Source organism: Schistosoma mansoni (genome assembly GCF_000237925.1).
Source record: "Schistosoma mansoni, WGS project CABG00000000 data, chromosome 1 unplaced supercontig 0094, strain Puerto Rico, whole genome shotgun sequence".
NCBI classification, from domain to species: domain Eukaryota; kingdom Metazoa; phylum Platyhelminthes; class Trematoda; order Strigeidida; family Schistosomatidae; genus Schistosoma; species Schistosoma mansoni.
In genome coordinates this window covers 150,356-165,757 of record NW_017385991.1, presented here as the reverse complement: position 1 = coordinate 165,757, position 15,402 = coordinate 150,356, and the positions used below count along the sequence as shown (strand labels likewise).

Below are 15,402 nucleotides of genomic sequence, written 5' to 3'. Positions count from 1 at the left end.
ACTAATAAACTCTCGTCAATTACTTACATTGTAGTTTATATCAATGAAGTGTTGTTCAATGATTGTATCGACAATAGTTCTTCATTACAAAATGTAAAACTTCTTCTTACAACCAATTCATACATTGTACAAATATCATTTCTATCAATTATTGACTTTCAATATTATCCCAGTGACAAATAACACATGCTCAGCTGCACCCACATTTTCGTTTCCCGTAAACGAGATAAGTGGTGTTGGAGGGTCAACTGAATAAATAAGGTAGAAATAAATGGAATACAATCAGTCTATACACAAAACAAACAAGTCAGAGATCAGAGAGTGTTCCATTCTCTTCCCAACTCAATTCAATCCGATCAAATCTCATACTAATCAACTATGCACATTAGTAAATTATGCTAATTCAATCAACTTCTCTATCAAATAAATTCACTTACACACACACACCCAACTCATTCCACCAAAACCCACCCCCCACACCATCCAACACATACACAATACAATATAATAGGAGTAATGATTTACTAGGCTTGTTACTAGAAAATAGATAGATCAGTGAAACAGGTTACTCATTGATTCATCACACAATATACACTAAACAGTTTATCAATGACATTAATTTGAACCATTGATAGTTGCCAATATCATTTAACTTGTCAGTTAGATAACATGGTTCATTGAAACTAGCTACAATCAGTTTGATTAGCATTATTGATGGGCAATGATAATCATAATAATAATAATAAGACTACTCATACTAATGGTAAGAATAAGGAAATGAGAAAACTTCATCGTTTGTACATCACTCGTTTTGTTTAAACTAAGTATTCTTCCTTTCAAAATAGTTCCATACACACACACACATTGAAATATCATTGTGTAAATGATAATTCGTTCAGTTAGGAAGTCAATCAACATTATTACGTGTACATGACATGATTGCAATAATAGGGTAATGTGAATGATAATGGTGATAAGTATCCCCATAACGAATATTATTACCATTACTGACAAATGTCGTTGAATAGCTTCCATGTCAAGAGTGAATTATAAACGCTACACCATCTCGATTGTTTATATCTTCGCAACTGAATTACAATGTCATTATTTTGTATCGTCCACGAATTCTATGCGATAACAAGTTCCGTCTTTGAAACTAGACTTCATGTTGTGCTAAGTGAAGTTGGAGATACTTGATAGGACCAATCAAAATTCTATGGGAATTACGACTAGAAACTAATTTCGCCCCACATTGCAAGCACCTACAATCACTTGTGCAACAATTTTGTCCAACTAAACAACACATGTGTGTTATGCCTCTGTAAAGTGTTCAACGATTTCATTGGAGAAGTAGTCAATGTGATACCTGAAATCCAGAGTTATCTGGTGCTCACAGGTGTATTCGAATTGCAGTGTGAAACTACCAATGGTGTTTTCGCGCAACTGACACTACCATTACTACCACTACTACTAGTATGACTACTACTACTACTAATACTAATACTAATACTGACTCACTCCATCTTCTACCACTACTACACATTTTACTACCACCAGATACATCATCATCATATTTCGTCATGCTTCTCCAAATCATATCTGTACTTTACACTGGAAATCAATTTACTCTGATTATCTTCCAGTAATTACAGGAACACATTTATTCTCACGTCCATCATTGACTTGACAAAATAAAACTCGACACAAGATATTATCTCACAAATGTCAGTCGCGTGTGTACATCCAAGTATGCATATCCAATGAATAGGTGATTTACCATTAGTAAAACAATCACATTTCATATGAATACAGTTTGCAGTTTTCTTTAAAGTGGAATTCCATCGATAATCTCTGTACTCTGTTCGTGCATTCTATTCTATCAACTCCCCAATAAATTACATTTCCTGACATCCCATTTCCTTGAAATGATTCTATATACATTCATAGAGTAAATATCATTTACACTATCCATCTGTCAACATATTCTCACTTATTGTTCACCATTATGCATATCGCTTGTGTGAGTCAATTTAATTAATCAGCAGAATGTTTTCAGAGTGGAGACAGAGAGATAAGGAGAAAGAGAGAGAGTGAGTGGGGGAGTAAGGGGGAATTGAAAGAGCAACGGTAGTAGGAGTTGGAGAAATTAATTGAACGGATGTATGTGTTCTATGAACAATGAAATTGTTTTATTGAACATATGGAGGGAGGTAATTGTGATCTCCTGTACTCTTTGCATCACATTCATCCATTCAGACTTCACATGATCACACGTACATGCAAATCAGTGTACACATTGCTCATTAAAGTCAAACTACTACATCCCCCAACACCACCTACTCACTCACACACTCACACACATACACACACACCTACAAAATATCAAGGAAATTGTGATCTCAAGATCACTGTGATGATCGACAGACTACTTGCTTATTTTAATTACAATATTATTGATTCGAAACCCCTTCAGGCCAAATCAGTAATTCACACGATCTACGAATAATGAGTAGAAATTGTGTAACAGATGGAAGATCATCATTCCATTATCCAACATTCATTCATTCATTTATTTCACGCATTCATGTCTATTCGCTTTATTGAATTTCTTGTTTATGCTGTTATGATTATCATTATTACGAATATCATTATCACAATACTAGTGATGACATTGTTTCTCTCTACCTCTCCAACTTCTACTTTGATCATTACTGGAAATTCCATTCATTCATTCATTCATCTCATCATCATCATCACCATTATCAACATTAAATATCCACTCACCATTCAACCAACTAGTAATCAGATCCGATCACATAAAAACTAAACCACTACACTACATTGTTCCATTTACTCATATTAACAAGATTTCATTCATTGTTCCGATATAAATATTAGGAATTGTTATTTTGTTAGAAAATCATGCATGACTTCTTATGACCACATGGTTATATTAAATAGATTGTCTACTTGATTTCCTTCCTTCTTTTATATGGAACACTGTCCCTCATATACATGAACACATATACATTCATTTCATTTGATGATCCTCAGAATTAAGCGTTTTTTGAGCTGCCATGTCATTTTACTGAACAAAATTATCAATGGTTTTCAACCATTGGACATAAGTTGCGCAATATTTTTAAGGGTAATCAGAAGCACTTTTTTATAGACGTTGTTCGGTGCAGTCGATAGTATTCCACCACCAAGGTAATTTGAACTGGTTAGTGGGCTGAGTCCGTCCACTTCACCATGGAGGCAGACACTAGCCAATCTAGTCGGCAGCATCCACAGTGAAACAGCGCCAACGTGTCCAATAGTGCCCTGTCCATCTGGCCGCACTATTCGACCCTAGGCCAACCTGGGGTACTGCTGGATCATAGGAGAAAACTCATAAGCTAACTTGGGCGGTAGACAGATATTGGATTAATTCACTATTAAGCCGTAATCTATACTATTGGAAGACCCACACTTCTATGTACTAAATTTGTAAAGGGTTGTTGTTTATGTATGCTTGTATATACTGGTTGCAAGAGTCTCGGCTTATGTAGCTTGTATATATTTGTCCAAATAGTAAGCACCAGGCTCGCCTGGTATGAGATCGAGTAAACAGTTTGCCCTCTGTCAAAAAACGAGGCCTATCCAAATTCAAAATAGGTCTGTCCAAACCAAAATTAGGTGTAACAAATATTAATGAAGGGAATGTTGACAATCAGATCTCTCTTCAGAGCGCTTATGCTTATATATATATATATATATATATATATATATATATATTGGGATGTGCATTAGCACAAGCTTATGTACCTCTGGTATGCATGTAACCCTCAAGATATAGCGAATGTGAATGAAGTGAGTAATGACCATCAACCCTCCCAAAAGGCCAGTACGCATATGAATTCCATGGGTGAAAACCTGTTACCGGTATATTTATAACGTATACTGGTCCCAGATGAGAGGTCCATGAGCCAAGACACAGGGGTTCTCAACGATTTCCCCAACAAAACATATCCACGTGATGGGTTTATGTGCCTCAAAAACTGTCAGTCTTCTTTACAGAAGAGCCAATGAACTTCTCCGATGTGGCTTTATCAACCTTATTGCCAACACACTGCACTTTATAGAAAAAATGTAAACGATAATTGGCTAATTCTTTGATATTGGTTGTTTTAATCTTGACACTGACATTTTAGACTGCAATTAATCAGTCTCATTTGTAATATACAACATGTGGATTCCATTGCAAACCACCATCCTACTCAGATAATTATTTACTTGATGAATATTTAGGTGAGGAATAAAATAGCAGTTAGCAATACTAAACTAGAAAATTAAGGGATCGGACATATCCTTTCTGTATATAAAAATTCAAGTGCGCACATGGTTCTAATTCAAACCCTCTTCTAGTCGATTATTTTGACTAAACAGCACATATAAATATTTATATGACCCTAGTAAACTGAATATTCTATGGGTTTCAATGAAGAACGTGAACTAACTACGAGGTAAAATTTCATGCCTTACTATGATACAGTAGTATGAACAGATTCTATCTTGATATCATGGATGAGTAATCCTGTGTAGAACCAGTGCTGATAGACAGAAACACACAGAATACATTGAACAAGTGAATAGTAACTTTCCAAAATTACATGATGTCACTGGACTTTTAATCTACGAGGTTATGGTATAATAATTAGATATCTGTGACTACTATGTAATTTGACGTATTCTACTCAGAGATGAATAAGTCGAATTCTAAACATCAATTCAACTAATCCATTTGACTGGTCAATGGAGTAGCTATATTTTCTACTGATCATGTTTACTATTATTATTATCAAGGAAATCAGGTGAATATTTTGTTAAACTGTTATATCTTGTGACCGAGTGGATGATTAGTTGATGTGTGGCTTGATGAAACCGCCAATTAGAGAGCAGCGAATTATCGACTGGAACAGTGACACGAAACCGTACGAACAGTCTAGAGTACGTATCGGCCCTGCGACCTGCTTAGCCCAGCCAGTTAAGTCCAAAACACCAATAACAGCCTCAGTGGTATGAATCATTATTTACAAACACACTGGGTTTTTATACAAACCAAAGTAATCAATAAACTGATTATAACTCAAGGATCGTATGATAATAAGTCAAAGGTCAAAATAAAGCTAATGATAAGAGAAATACGAATATGAATAGTTCAGTTACGTAATAATTGTACAATAGGAAATAGGCATATTACATTGATCCATAAATAGACCTAAAAGTTACCATTCGTAATTCACCGGGGGATATAACATAAACAGTCGTCAGTTCACTACTATTCCCATTTAGCGAATCAATATTAATGCAAATATTAACACTGGAATGCAGGTACATTCAAGTAATGAGTTCCATTTATGGTGAACATGTGTCTTTTATCCCACTACTAGCCACAGTCTATCTATTACAAAAACTTGTGTAAAATGACTGAATCTGGACAATCCAGTAAAAATATCACAAAAAAATCTTCAAATGATGTATATCTTTCAAGCAATTCGCCTTATATATATATATATATATATACAGAGCATTGCGTTTAGTATGAAACTAGATTCAAAATAATGTTCAAGCAACCAATACAAAAACGAATTGAACTTCATTCGATTGCACAAACTAGTGGTAACTAGTGGTTATCAGGATTCAGTAGCTAAGTGGATGACATAATGGCATTTGAAGCCAACGGTACTGGGTTCGAGTCCTGGAGTGAACACCAACTCTAGGGTGCAGGTACATACAGCTGACGAGCCCCAAATAAGAAGAAACGCGAGTCCTGAGTTCGACTATTACCCGCCATCCATCTTTGCTTAGAATGTTTGTGACTTTACGCGCTATCGAGGTAATCCGCATAGGATGCACATATGTCAATAATAGACCGATCTGTTGCAGATCTAAACGTCAATGGGAAGATTCATGCAATCAATACGAATGACGAAATACTGTGCTGTTTGAAAATTTATAAACTTATTTTTTTGTTTGTAATATAATCTTGCAACAAAATAGGTCGAATTGGGTCACGAACCAGTAGTTCAGAATTTGACTAGTTATTTTAAAATTTTAATAGTTAATATCACGGACCAACTGTGGATAAACACAAGTTGAAAACTAGTAAGCACTGGACAATATTTTCATCCTAGTATGAGGTTTCTCAATCGTGTCCATCCACGATTAAGTCGCCGGAAGTTTAAGCAGTTGCCTCAAGCTCTGAAGATCTTAGGTTCGATCACATGGGGTGAGTTGTAAATAATTCTCAAATTGGAACAAAACAGCTGTTGATTGCTTTCTAGTTTTCACTGGTTGTCTATCCAATTTCAGATCATTAAGTAAGCTATGAAATTCAACAGTCCCTCTAAAGGTGTAATTTTAATCTTTTCACTTACAATTATTATCTAAAATAATGTCAATTACACACTTTCCATTAAATGAAAAATCTTCAACGGAAATATTTTACCTATCATTTTATTTCTTGTATTTTGATTGGTTAACTATTTAAAGTACGCTGATTGGTTAAAATAAACTCACGAGCGATCTGCCACGTGCTATTTATATTATTTTGAATAGCCAATGAAATTGTGAGATTTTGGTCTGTGAAAGCATTGACACGCGTCTTTTTATGTTATTGTATATTAAATTCTCCAAATATTATAAGAAAAATGTAACGGTTTATTGGGGAGGAGGGGGTTGATTAAATTATGGTATAAAAGGGGGAACTTACTCAAAAATGATCAGGTCTCTGAACTTGCTTTTTGACGCGATTGTATTTAAAATAATTCCCAGCTGATATTTGTTGAATACTGTCCACGTAATATTTTGTTTTATACATCTGATCTAAAAAAAGAAGAAGAAAATGATTCCGATCTCTGAAAGTCAACCACAATTTGGTAACATTAAAAGAACTTACAACAAAATATGTGCCCAACCACAATCCATTGAGAATATCAATCCACAAAACTGGAATAAATCAGTAAGTAAATGGAATAATCAAAAGTATCGTAAACCTCTAGCAAATTTATCGAATACATATACCAGGATGGAAACTGAATGTCCCATTAAACTTGATAGACCTCTTAATAAAAAATTAAAAACATGTTCTGCATCATCATCATCATCTTATGGAAATACCGATTCAATGAATATAACTCGACGTAATGAAAGAGAAAGAAATCGTGTTAAATTATTGAATATGGGTTTTGATCGTCTTCGAGCTGTAGTTCCATGTCGTTCAGGTGAACAGTTAAGTAAAATTTCAACTTTAAAAAAAGCAATATGGTATATTGAACATTTGGATAAAGTATTACATGGACAGGAAAATTCATGTTCTTCATCGTCATCATCACAAATGAATCAGTCAACGGATTTTACCAATGAAAGTACAACATGTATAAATAATAAGATTAAACAAACCAACTCATTTATATCGTCATCACTACCAAAATCAGCTGGACTATTTGAAATCAATCGCAATGAAGCAAGATCAGAGGCCTCCTGGTCATCTTTCGAGAAGGTTATGTCACCATATGGAAACATATCTATTCAAGAAAGAAGATCAGTAAATCAATTATACTTGTCACCGATATTTCCGACTCATTGGGATCAAAACATTAATACTAATAGTCATACTAATAATTTTAATAATAATAATCATCATCACAATGATATTAAGGAAATAACATCGACACCAATAATTAACTCAACTCCATATAATATGATAAATCCTATTGGACAAGATGAAAGACCTGTAACACATCTATTATCTAATACTAGTTCATCATTCACTGAATTTTCAAGCGACTCCGGTTATGATAGCTCTAAATCTCAACTTGAATTCTTATCAAAAATTAGTAATCATTATGCCTTACCAACATGGTATAATGTTGGATGTATGCCAACAACATCAGTATCATCTTTCTCAAATCCATTGGTCAGTAATTCATCTGATTCAACATCTAAAAATCAATCAGTATTAAACAATGTTTCTCATCTTCAATGGTTATTAAATGATGATAATTATATGTCTAAACTAAATGGAACTTGAATATTAAATCTATTTATTAATGATTAAGTTAAATAAAAGGTAAGTTATAATTTTATGAATCATGCAATCTATTAATATGACTAGTAGTGGAATCCAGGACGCGCGTTTCGTCCTATTTGGGACTCGATGGGAAGATTCGAACAAATAATACTAAATGAATTTAAACTTCACCCCATTGCACAAGCAAGTGGCTATCAGGACTTAGTGGCCGAGTGGATAACGCGATAGTGTTTGAAGCAAAAGGTACTGGGTTCGAGTCCCAGAGTGAACATCAACTGTGAGATGTAGGTACATCCAGCTGACGGGTCCCAAATAGGACGAAACGCGCGTCCTGGATTCCACTGCTAGTCACTATTCATCTTTGCTTATAATGCTTGTGAATTAAAGCTATATTGAGGCAATACGCACAGTATGCACATATGCCAATTAGAGACTGACCAGTTGCAGTCCTAACACATCGATGGGAAGATTCAAACAAACAATACTAAGTGAATATTAATATAAGTTTCCCTATTGTTTCCCTTACATATGTACTTATTGAATTGTATTTAGTTACAAATGAGAGGTGTTATTTTTATAGCTTAAATCATTTGTTTTTCTTCGAATTTTATACACATAGTTCCCTCTATCATCTTGACAACAGTGAGAGAGTGGGGAGGGAGGGAGAGAACAAGTACAAAGATCTGAGTTTTCGAATTTTTATCTTCTCATATTTTTTTAAGAACTCTAATCTAACAGATTTCACACCTATTTTTTGATTTTTTTTTCAATTCCCATATTGATGTCTTTAAATGAAACTATGGATTATTGTTCCCATGTTGGTCACGTGTCGACTATCTATGGTAATTTATGTGGTAAATATTAGGTTAGTAGAAAAATGAACTGTCTGATGTGATGAAAATAATTAATAATTTAATATAGGAATGGATATGAACTAGTGATAAATTTAACAGCATAAGGTTTTGTAGAGATTATGAAATTCCCATGGTTTTTGAACCACGAACTGATCTTAGTTAAACTACTAACGAAAAATTGTAATCTGTGACCAATGGAGTTCAATCAAAAAATGGAATGTGAGATAGGTACTAACAGAAAGCAATGGAAGATTATTATAAAATATCATGGACTGATGAAATGAGTTCATTGGTCTTGGTTTTAAGCATTTGTGCATGAAGCTAAAGGGTTCTGGGTTTAGTTCCCGGATGCGAGGTCATGGATGAGCACTGCTGAGGAGTCCCATACTAGAACAACACAGTATTCCATATTTTCACTGATAGTCTAACTAACATTATCAGAATGGGGATTTGTAGGGATTGTTGCATTTTCTCAGTTGAAATCATGAGTCAATATTAGCTAAACCATCGTCAGGCTACACTGTAATAAATAGTAGTATGGGATGTATGTCAAGAATCAGTCCTACATTCTATTCATTTGTGTTAGTTAAGGGTTCTGGAAGCACTGGACGGCTGTTTCGCCCTATTGTGGGACTCCTCAGCAGTGCACATCCACGATCCCACCTCGCGAGATTCGTACTCAGGACCTATCACTCGCGCGCGACCGCTTAAGCTCTAGACCACTGAGTTGGCATCCAACTTTGTTAATGTTTAACTTCAACCGATCCACGAAGTTGAGCAACTATTCACCAATGTCTTCAGTGAGTTGATATCTCTCAACAGACCTGGCTGAAGATTCCCACAATAGGACGAAACGACCGTCCAGGGCTTCCAGGTTTTCCATGGTGGTCTAGCTTCAATTGACTCATGATTTCAACTATATAAGATCATTAATTAATTCATAAAGTTAACTGACATTAATCTTCAATAATATAAAAGTTACCATAAAGAAAAATGGTCATTGTATACTGGTGTGAAAAATCTCTTATCTCTTAAGATAAACTTTAATTACGTAACACCTACAGACAAATTTAAAGCAGACGGAAGATAATGCGGGTACTATTATTATCATTACTATTATTATTATTATTGAAGAGTGTACAAGTAAGGAATGTCCATCTTGTCTTCTTTATGGATGAAATAAAGAGAGATAAAGTTGATTACCATCTGTGATTTAAACCAACATTAAATTTTCCGAATTCTGATTGACAATATTTATATACAGAAATTTAATTTTTAGTATAGTTAGAACAATGATATTGTAGTATAGTTGATATGTAGCGAGTAATAGAATACAGGATGTACTATTCGTTCTAATAGAGATCTATCAGTTGAATGTACCCATTGAAACTTTAATCCAAATACATTTGGTATCAAACATTTAATATGTTATCTACTATACTACTGGTTCCATATATTCATTAAGCTATTCAACGAATATGAAAATACTGATGATGATTTTGTAATTTTCCATTGTTCTTATACATGATTACAATATAACTCATGTATGAGAACAGCGATTGATCAATAGAAGTCATGATTATTGACAATAGGAAATTACAAATACTCACCAAAACTTGGTTAGCATTAATAGATGATTCATTATCAGTATGAAAATTTGTGGAGATTGTAGTATTTTCACAATTGAATTCAATAGTCCCCATGCGAATAATAATGATGTGCTCATTATTTACTAGCTTTGACATGAATTTCCTGAGGCTCCACTGAGAAACCGTGACCAGTGGGGTCCGATCCATGTCGGGTATGATACAGCTATCCCCTTGAGAGGTTGAACAAGGTCATGGATTGACCGAAGTTAGACACTAACACCGTTGAATACCAACTTAGTGGTCTACATATTAAGAGATCGCACGTGTGACCAAAGTTCCTGAGTTTCGAGTCCCACATGTTGGATCGTGGGTGCTCACTACTGAGGAGTTCCATACTGCGAAAAAACGACCATCCAACTCTTTCAGGTTTTCAGTGTTGGCCTAGCTTAGATCGACTAATGAATTCCATTCTGAAAATCAGTCATTGTAGAATCAGATAAGAGTTTACAGCACTGATTTAATAATACAATATCATGAATCCTTCTTTATGGATATATTACTATTCTTCTTTTCTTGTTTAAAACGTATCAATGTTTATTATCCTATTATTGTTTTTATTGTGTTTTTAATATAGGTATTAAGACAAATCTAATGGGTTCACCTTACAATTGGTTGGTTAACACATTCAAAAATAATGATTAACCTTAGAAATACAACGACTCATTCAAACTAATAACAAGATCATTGACGAATGATGATAGATTCATATTCCTAGGGATATGAACAAATGGGAACCAAATGAAAATTAAGTTAGAAATGATTACCACCCCATCCCTCCTTCTTTTTTTCTTATTATTATCAAACAACTTGATTAATTGAGAAACATTAAAAATGGGAAGCTAAATTAGATTCAATCTCTTTTTTTTTTCTTCCATTTTATCTACTACTTATTTAAAAAAAAGATGAATCTTTAAAAAAAAAATTCAAGACAAAAAACTTTTTTTACTTTGTAAAAAGTATAAAATATAGATTTTTTTCTTTTTTATGTTGTTCTCTTAATTTTTTTCTTTGTTTCCTTCTCCTCTCTTTTTTTTTGTTTTATTTTAAATTATTCAATTAGGTGTTTGGCACCACTTTTGTTTTGTTTTTTTTAGTTTTTTTTCATAAAATAATACATTGCCAAAAAAATATTGATCCATCAATTATTAAGGTTGAAATTGAAAAAAATTGGGGGGTAAGGGGAGGGGAGGTGAAAATTTGTTTTAAAAATGTATAAAGATTTATTATTTAAACTTAACAATATATATTTGAAATAAATGAAATGATATGATAGCAGATATATTGAGTTCTTATTATAATAGATAATGAATGATTATCTACTTACTTACGTCTGTTACCCCTCGTCAAGGAGTGTAGGCCATCCACCAACATTCTTCAACCAACTCTGTCCTGGATAGTCCTTTCCAGTTGATATTCATCCTTTTCATGTCTGCTTCCAATTCCCAATGTAGTGTGTTCTTTAGCCTTCCTCTTTCGCGTTTCCCTTCAGGATTCCAAGTTAGTACTTGTCTCGTGATGCAGTTTGATGATTTCTGTAATTTATGCCGTATTCACTTCAAATGCCTTTTACTAGTTATCTCGTCATTTGGAAGCTTATTTCTTCGTTTCTACAGTAGGCTGTTGTTGAGTAGTGAATGATGGACGTTACTAATAACTCGTGAAAACATTCGAATCAATATATTTTTTTGTATAAATCATGAACAAGTTTCTGGATTTAATTAAAGATGAAGCATATTCAGATGAAATATTCAATGAAAAATCTATCAGAAACACATGTTTTTATTCACTATAAATCCTATGTTCTTCCCATCGATTACGAATGGTTTTCAAAGCGATGATAAATCCAATATGAAGTGATACTACTAAAAGAGATTCATTAGATTTCTTATAATACCATCTTAATTCAGACAGTAACTAATTTTCAATTATAAGATAGTAGAAGAATTATCAAGGGAACATTAAGTATTAAGATTACTATTGGTTAATTGGCCTTGTGGTTGGCCAAGGGAGGAGCAAGGGTTGGAGATATTTCTTCTGTACGCATAGCTCCAGTTTCCTCATCCTGATAGCTACTGCCTCAGCCATTTGAAGGACTTTAAGCCTGACAAGCATTGGCAAAATATATTGGTCTTTTGATATGATGGAGATCTATCGTCGAAACATATATACGTCTACGTCAGGTTGTTTCATGATATCAATAAAATTTAGTCTCCACAGACCGCGATCACGATAATCATCATATGATCACTAGTGACTAGCTTCAAGAGGAAATTTCCGAAGTTCGAGTTAGAATTCGCGGTCAGTAGAGTTTGAAGGCGTTGGATCTGAGGGAGTTGCTTACAGAAGACGATGAAAAATTGTCATACAATATCATAAGTTGACTGGAGTTAGGTATTTACACCAGTAGATCCCAGGTCAGTGATCTGGAGGTTAAATGCTAATGGGTCCGACCCCTTGTGGTAGGGCTGTAGATGCCCATTATTGAAGTTTCTCATACTAGGACGAAATCGTTGTCTAGCACTTCCTGCTTTTCGATGAATGGCTAACTTGGGTCGGTTAGTAATATTAATCATATGTTTGAGATCTTTGTTTTTGTGGAAAGACGTAGTTTCGAACTGTTGCAACTTGACGTTTCTAAAGACGACTTAGTAAAATATAGTCTTTGAATAATAACGACTAATAATTCTGATGATATTTATTAATGAATTGAAAGGAACGAACATCCTAATGTAATTTACTGTTTAATATTTTAATGTATCAATAAACTGTAAGTGTTCCAGCCAGATTACTTGGTAAAGCCTTCTCCTGGAGAGTCTATATAGGTCCCTCTAGAATGGATTCCGTGTTTTTCAAGGCTCACAAACCCACCGTGTGGATGTGATTTTGTGGGGAATCTCCATCCCACAGGTCTTTGTGCGTACCTCGGTATCGTAAGAAGAGCAAGTAAATGATTTTTTTGAAGTTTTTACTTACCCTGGATAGGTATAGTCTACATGAATATTGGGTAACATACAGACTTTCATCCAAATATTTCTTGGTATATATGCAAGTATACCTACCCAGTGAGTAAATATACGTTGCATGCACACCGGTAACATACAGGTTTTTCCTATGCATCTCATAGCATACATATAGGTATATTCACCAACTGAAGAGGGTAGACGTTCATTACTCTCTTAGAAGCGTATTTGCTACAAAAGACTGTGTCTTACATGTTACGTGAATATCGTTTAACCTATGGCTACCAACTCAGTACTTCTCGACACATATATGCACAAGCATTCTCTCAGAGGAGGTTGTTGGTCGCCTCTCCCTAGTATTTGCTACCATATCTTTTTATTATGCTTTGCACCTGACAGATTAGGCAGCTGACTTTATAACACATAGGGCAAACAATATTTCAGTTAATGTTTCCATTTTTAAGTCACCACGCGCATACCCTTTGCATATACCTACATACATGAATTACATAGGACTCAATGACTTCTGCAGTTCTTATACATAAGCATACACATAGGGTGGCCCGAAGCAGTTAAGTGAGCCCTGGGTTAATCAAGGCTACAACAGAGTGGGTGATTAGTCCAATCTCCATCGACTGTCTAATTTGGCTAGCAAGGTTGCCCTTACTATCCAGCAGCACCGCGAGGAGACCTTAAGTCGGATTTTGCTGCCAAGTAAAATATAGACCTAAAATTATTTCTCAATAAAAAGGAGTTCTCATATAAAACCATAAATATATTATTTAGATAGGCTATACGAGTTAAGTGATAAACTGATAGATATCACTTTTAAATAGCTTTACAGAATTTTCAATTCATAATGCAACAGTCACCTCATAATCGAAAACAAGAGTGTATGTGTGTGAGAGAGAAAAGGAGAAAAATTTATGTATATGAAAGTAAAATTTAACTAACATAATACATGTATGATATCAGATAAGATGAACATTAGAAAGAATCCATTAACTATATACTATACTCGTCTTATAATGCTTGTGAATTAAGGCTATATCGAGGCAATACGCACAGTATGTACATATACCAATAAGAGACTGATCAATTGCAGTCCTAAACATCAATGGGAAGTTTCAAATAAACAATACCAGGTGAATCTATATACATTGAAAACCTGGAAGCACTGGATGGTCGTTTCGTCCTAGTATGGAACTCGTGAGCAGTGCGCATCCACAATCCTACATCTTGGACTCGAACTCAGGACCTTCGGTCTCACGTGTGGACTCTTAACCTGTAGACTACTAAGTTGCCATTCAACAGTGTTAGTATCTAACTTCAATCAATCCATGATCATGTTCAACCCCTCATCCATTATCTAAGGTGGATAATTGTATCACACCCAATATGGATTGGACCCCATTGATCATGGCTTTACATGGATGCGCACTGTTGAAGATTACCATACTAGGACGAGACGGTCTTCTAGTTCTTTTAGGTTTTCAATGGTTCTCAAGCTTATATCGAGTCATGAGTTTAACTATTAAAATTACCACAATCTCCATAGATCCCCCTTCTGATAATAATACTTCGTTAATATCAATCATTTTATCTAGAATCTTTGAATTTATAGTCATTAGGCATAGTTAATATGAGACGTTATTAAATGTAATTCACTTCTATAAGGTTGATATAAATATATCCATTATTCATAGAGTTGAGATCATGAGTCAATTGAAGCTAGACCACCATGGAAAACCTGGAAGCACTGGACGGCCGTTTCGTCCTATTATGGGACTCCTCAGCAGTGCGCATCCACGAACCCACTCTCGCGGGATTCGAAAAAAACTGGTAGGTCCTGGGTTCGAATCCCG

General features: G+C 34.6%; 1 protein-coding gene across 1 annotated transcript; it reads left to right on the top strand.

Annotated features, from left to right (window-relative positions):
* Positions 1-6,886: 6,886 nt before the first annotated feature.
* On the top strand, positions 6,887-8,074 carry Smp_142120 (achaete-scute transcription factor-related; the record flags this gene model as incomplete). The annotated part of the gene is made up of 1 exon (XM_018791699.1): positions 6,887-8,074. The coding sequence occupies one exon, from the start codon at positions 6,887-6,889 to the stop codon at positions 8,072-8,074; it is 1,188 nt and encodes a 395-aa protein (XP_018645118.1).
* Positions 8,075-15,402: the final 7,328 nt, after the last annotated feature.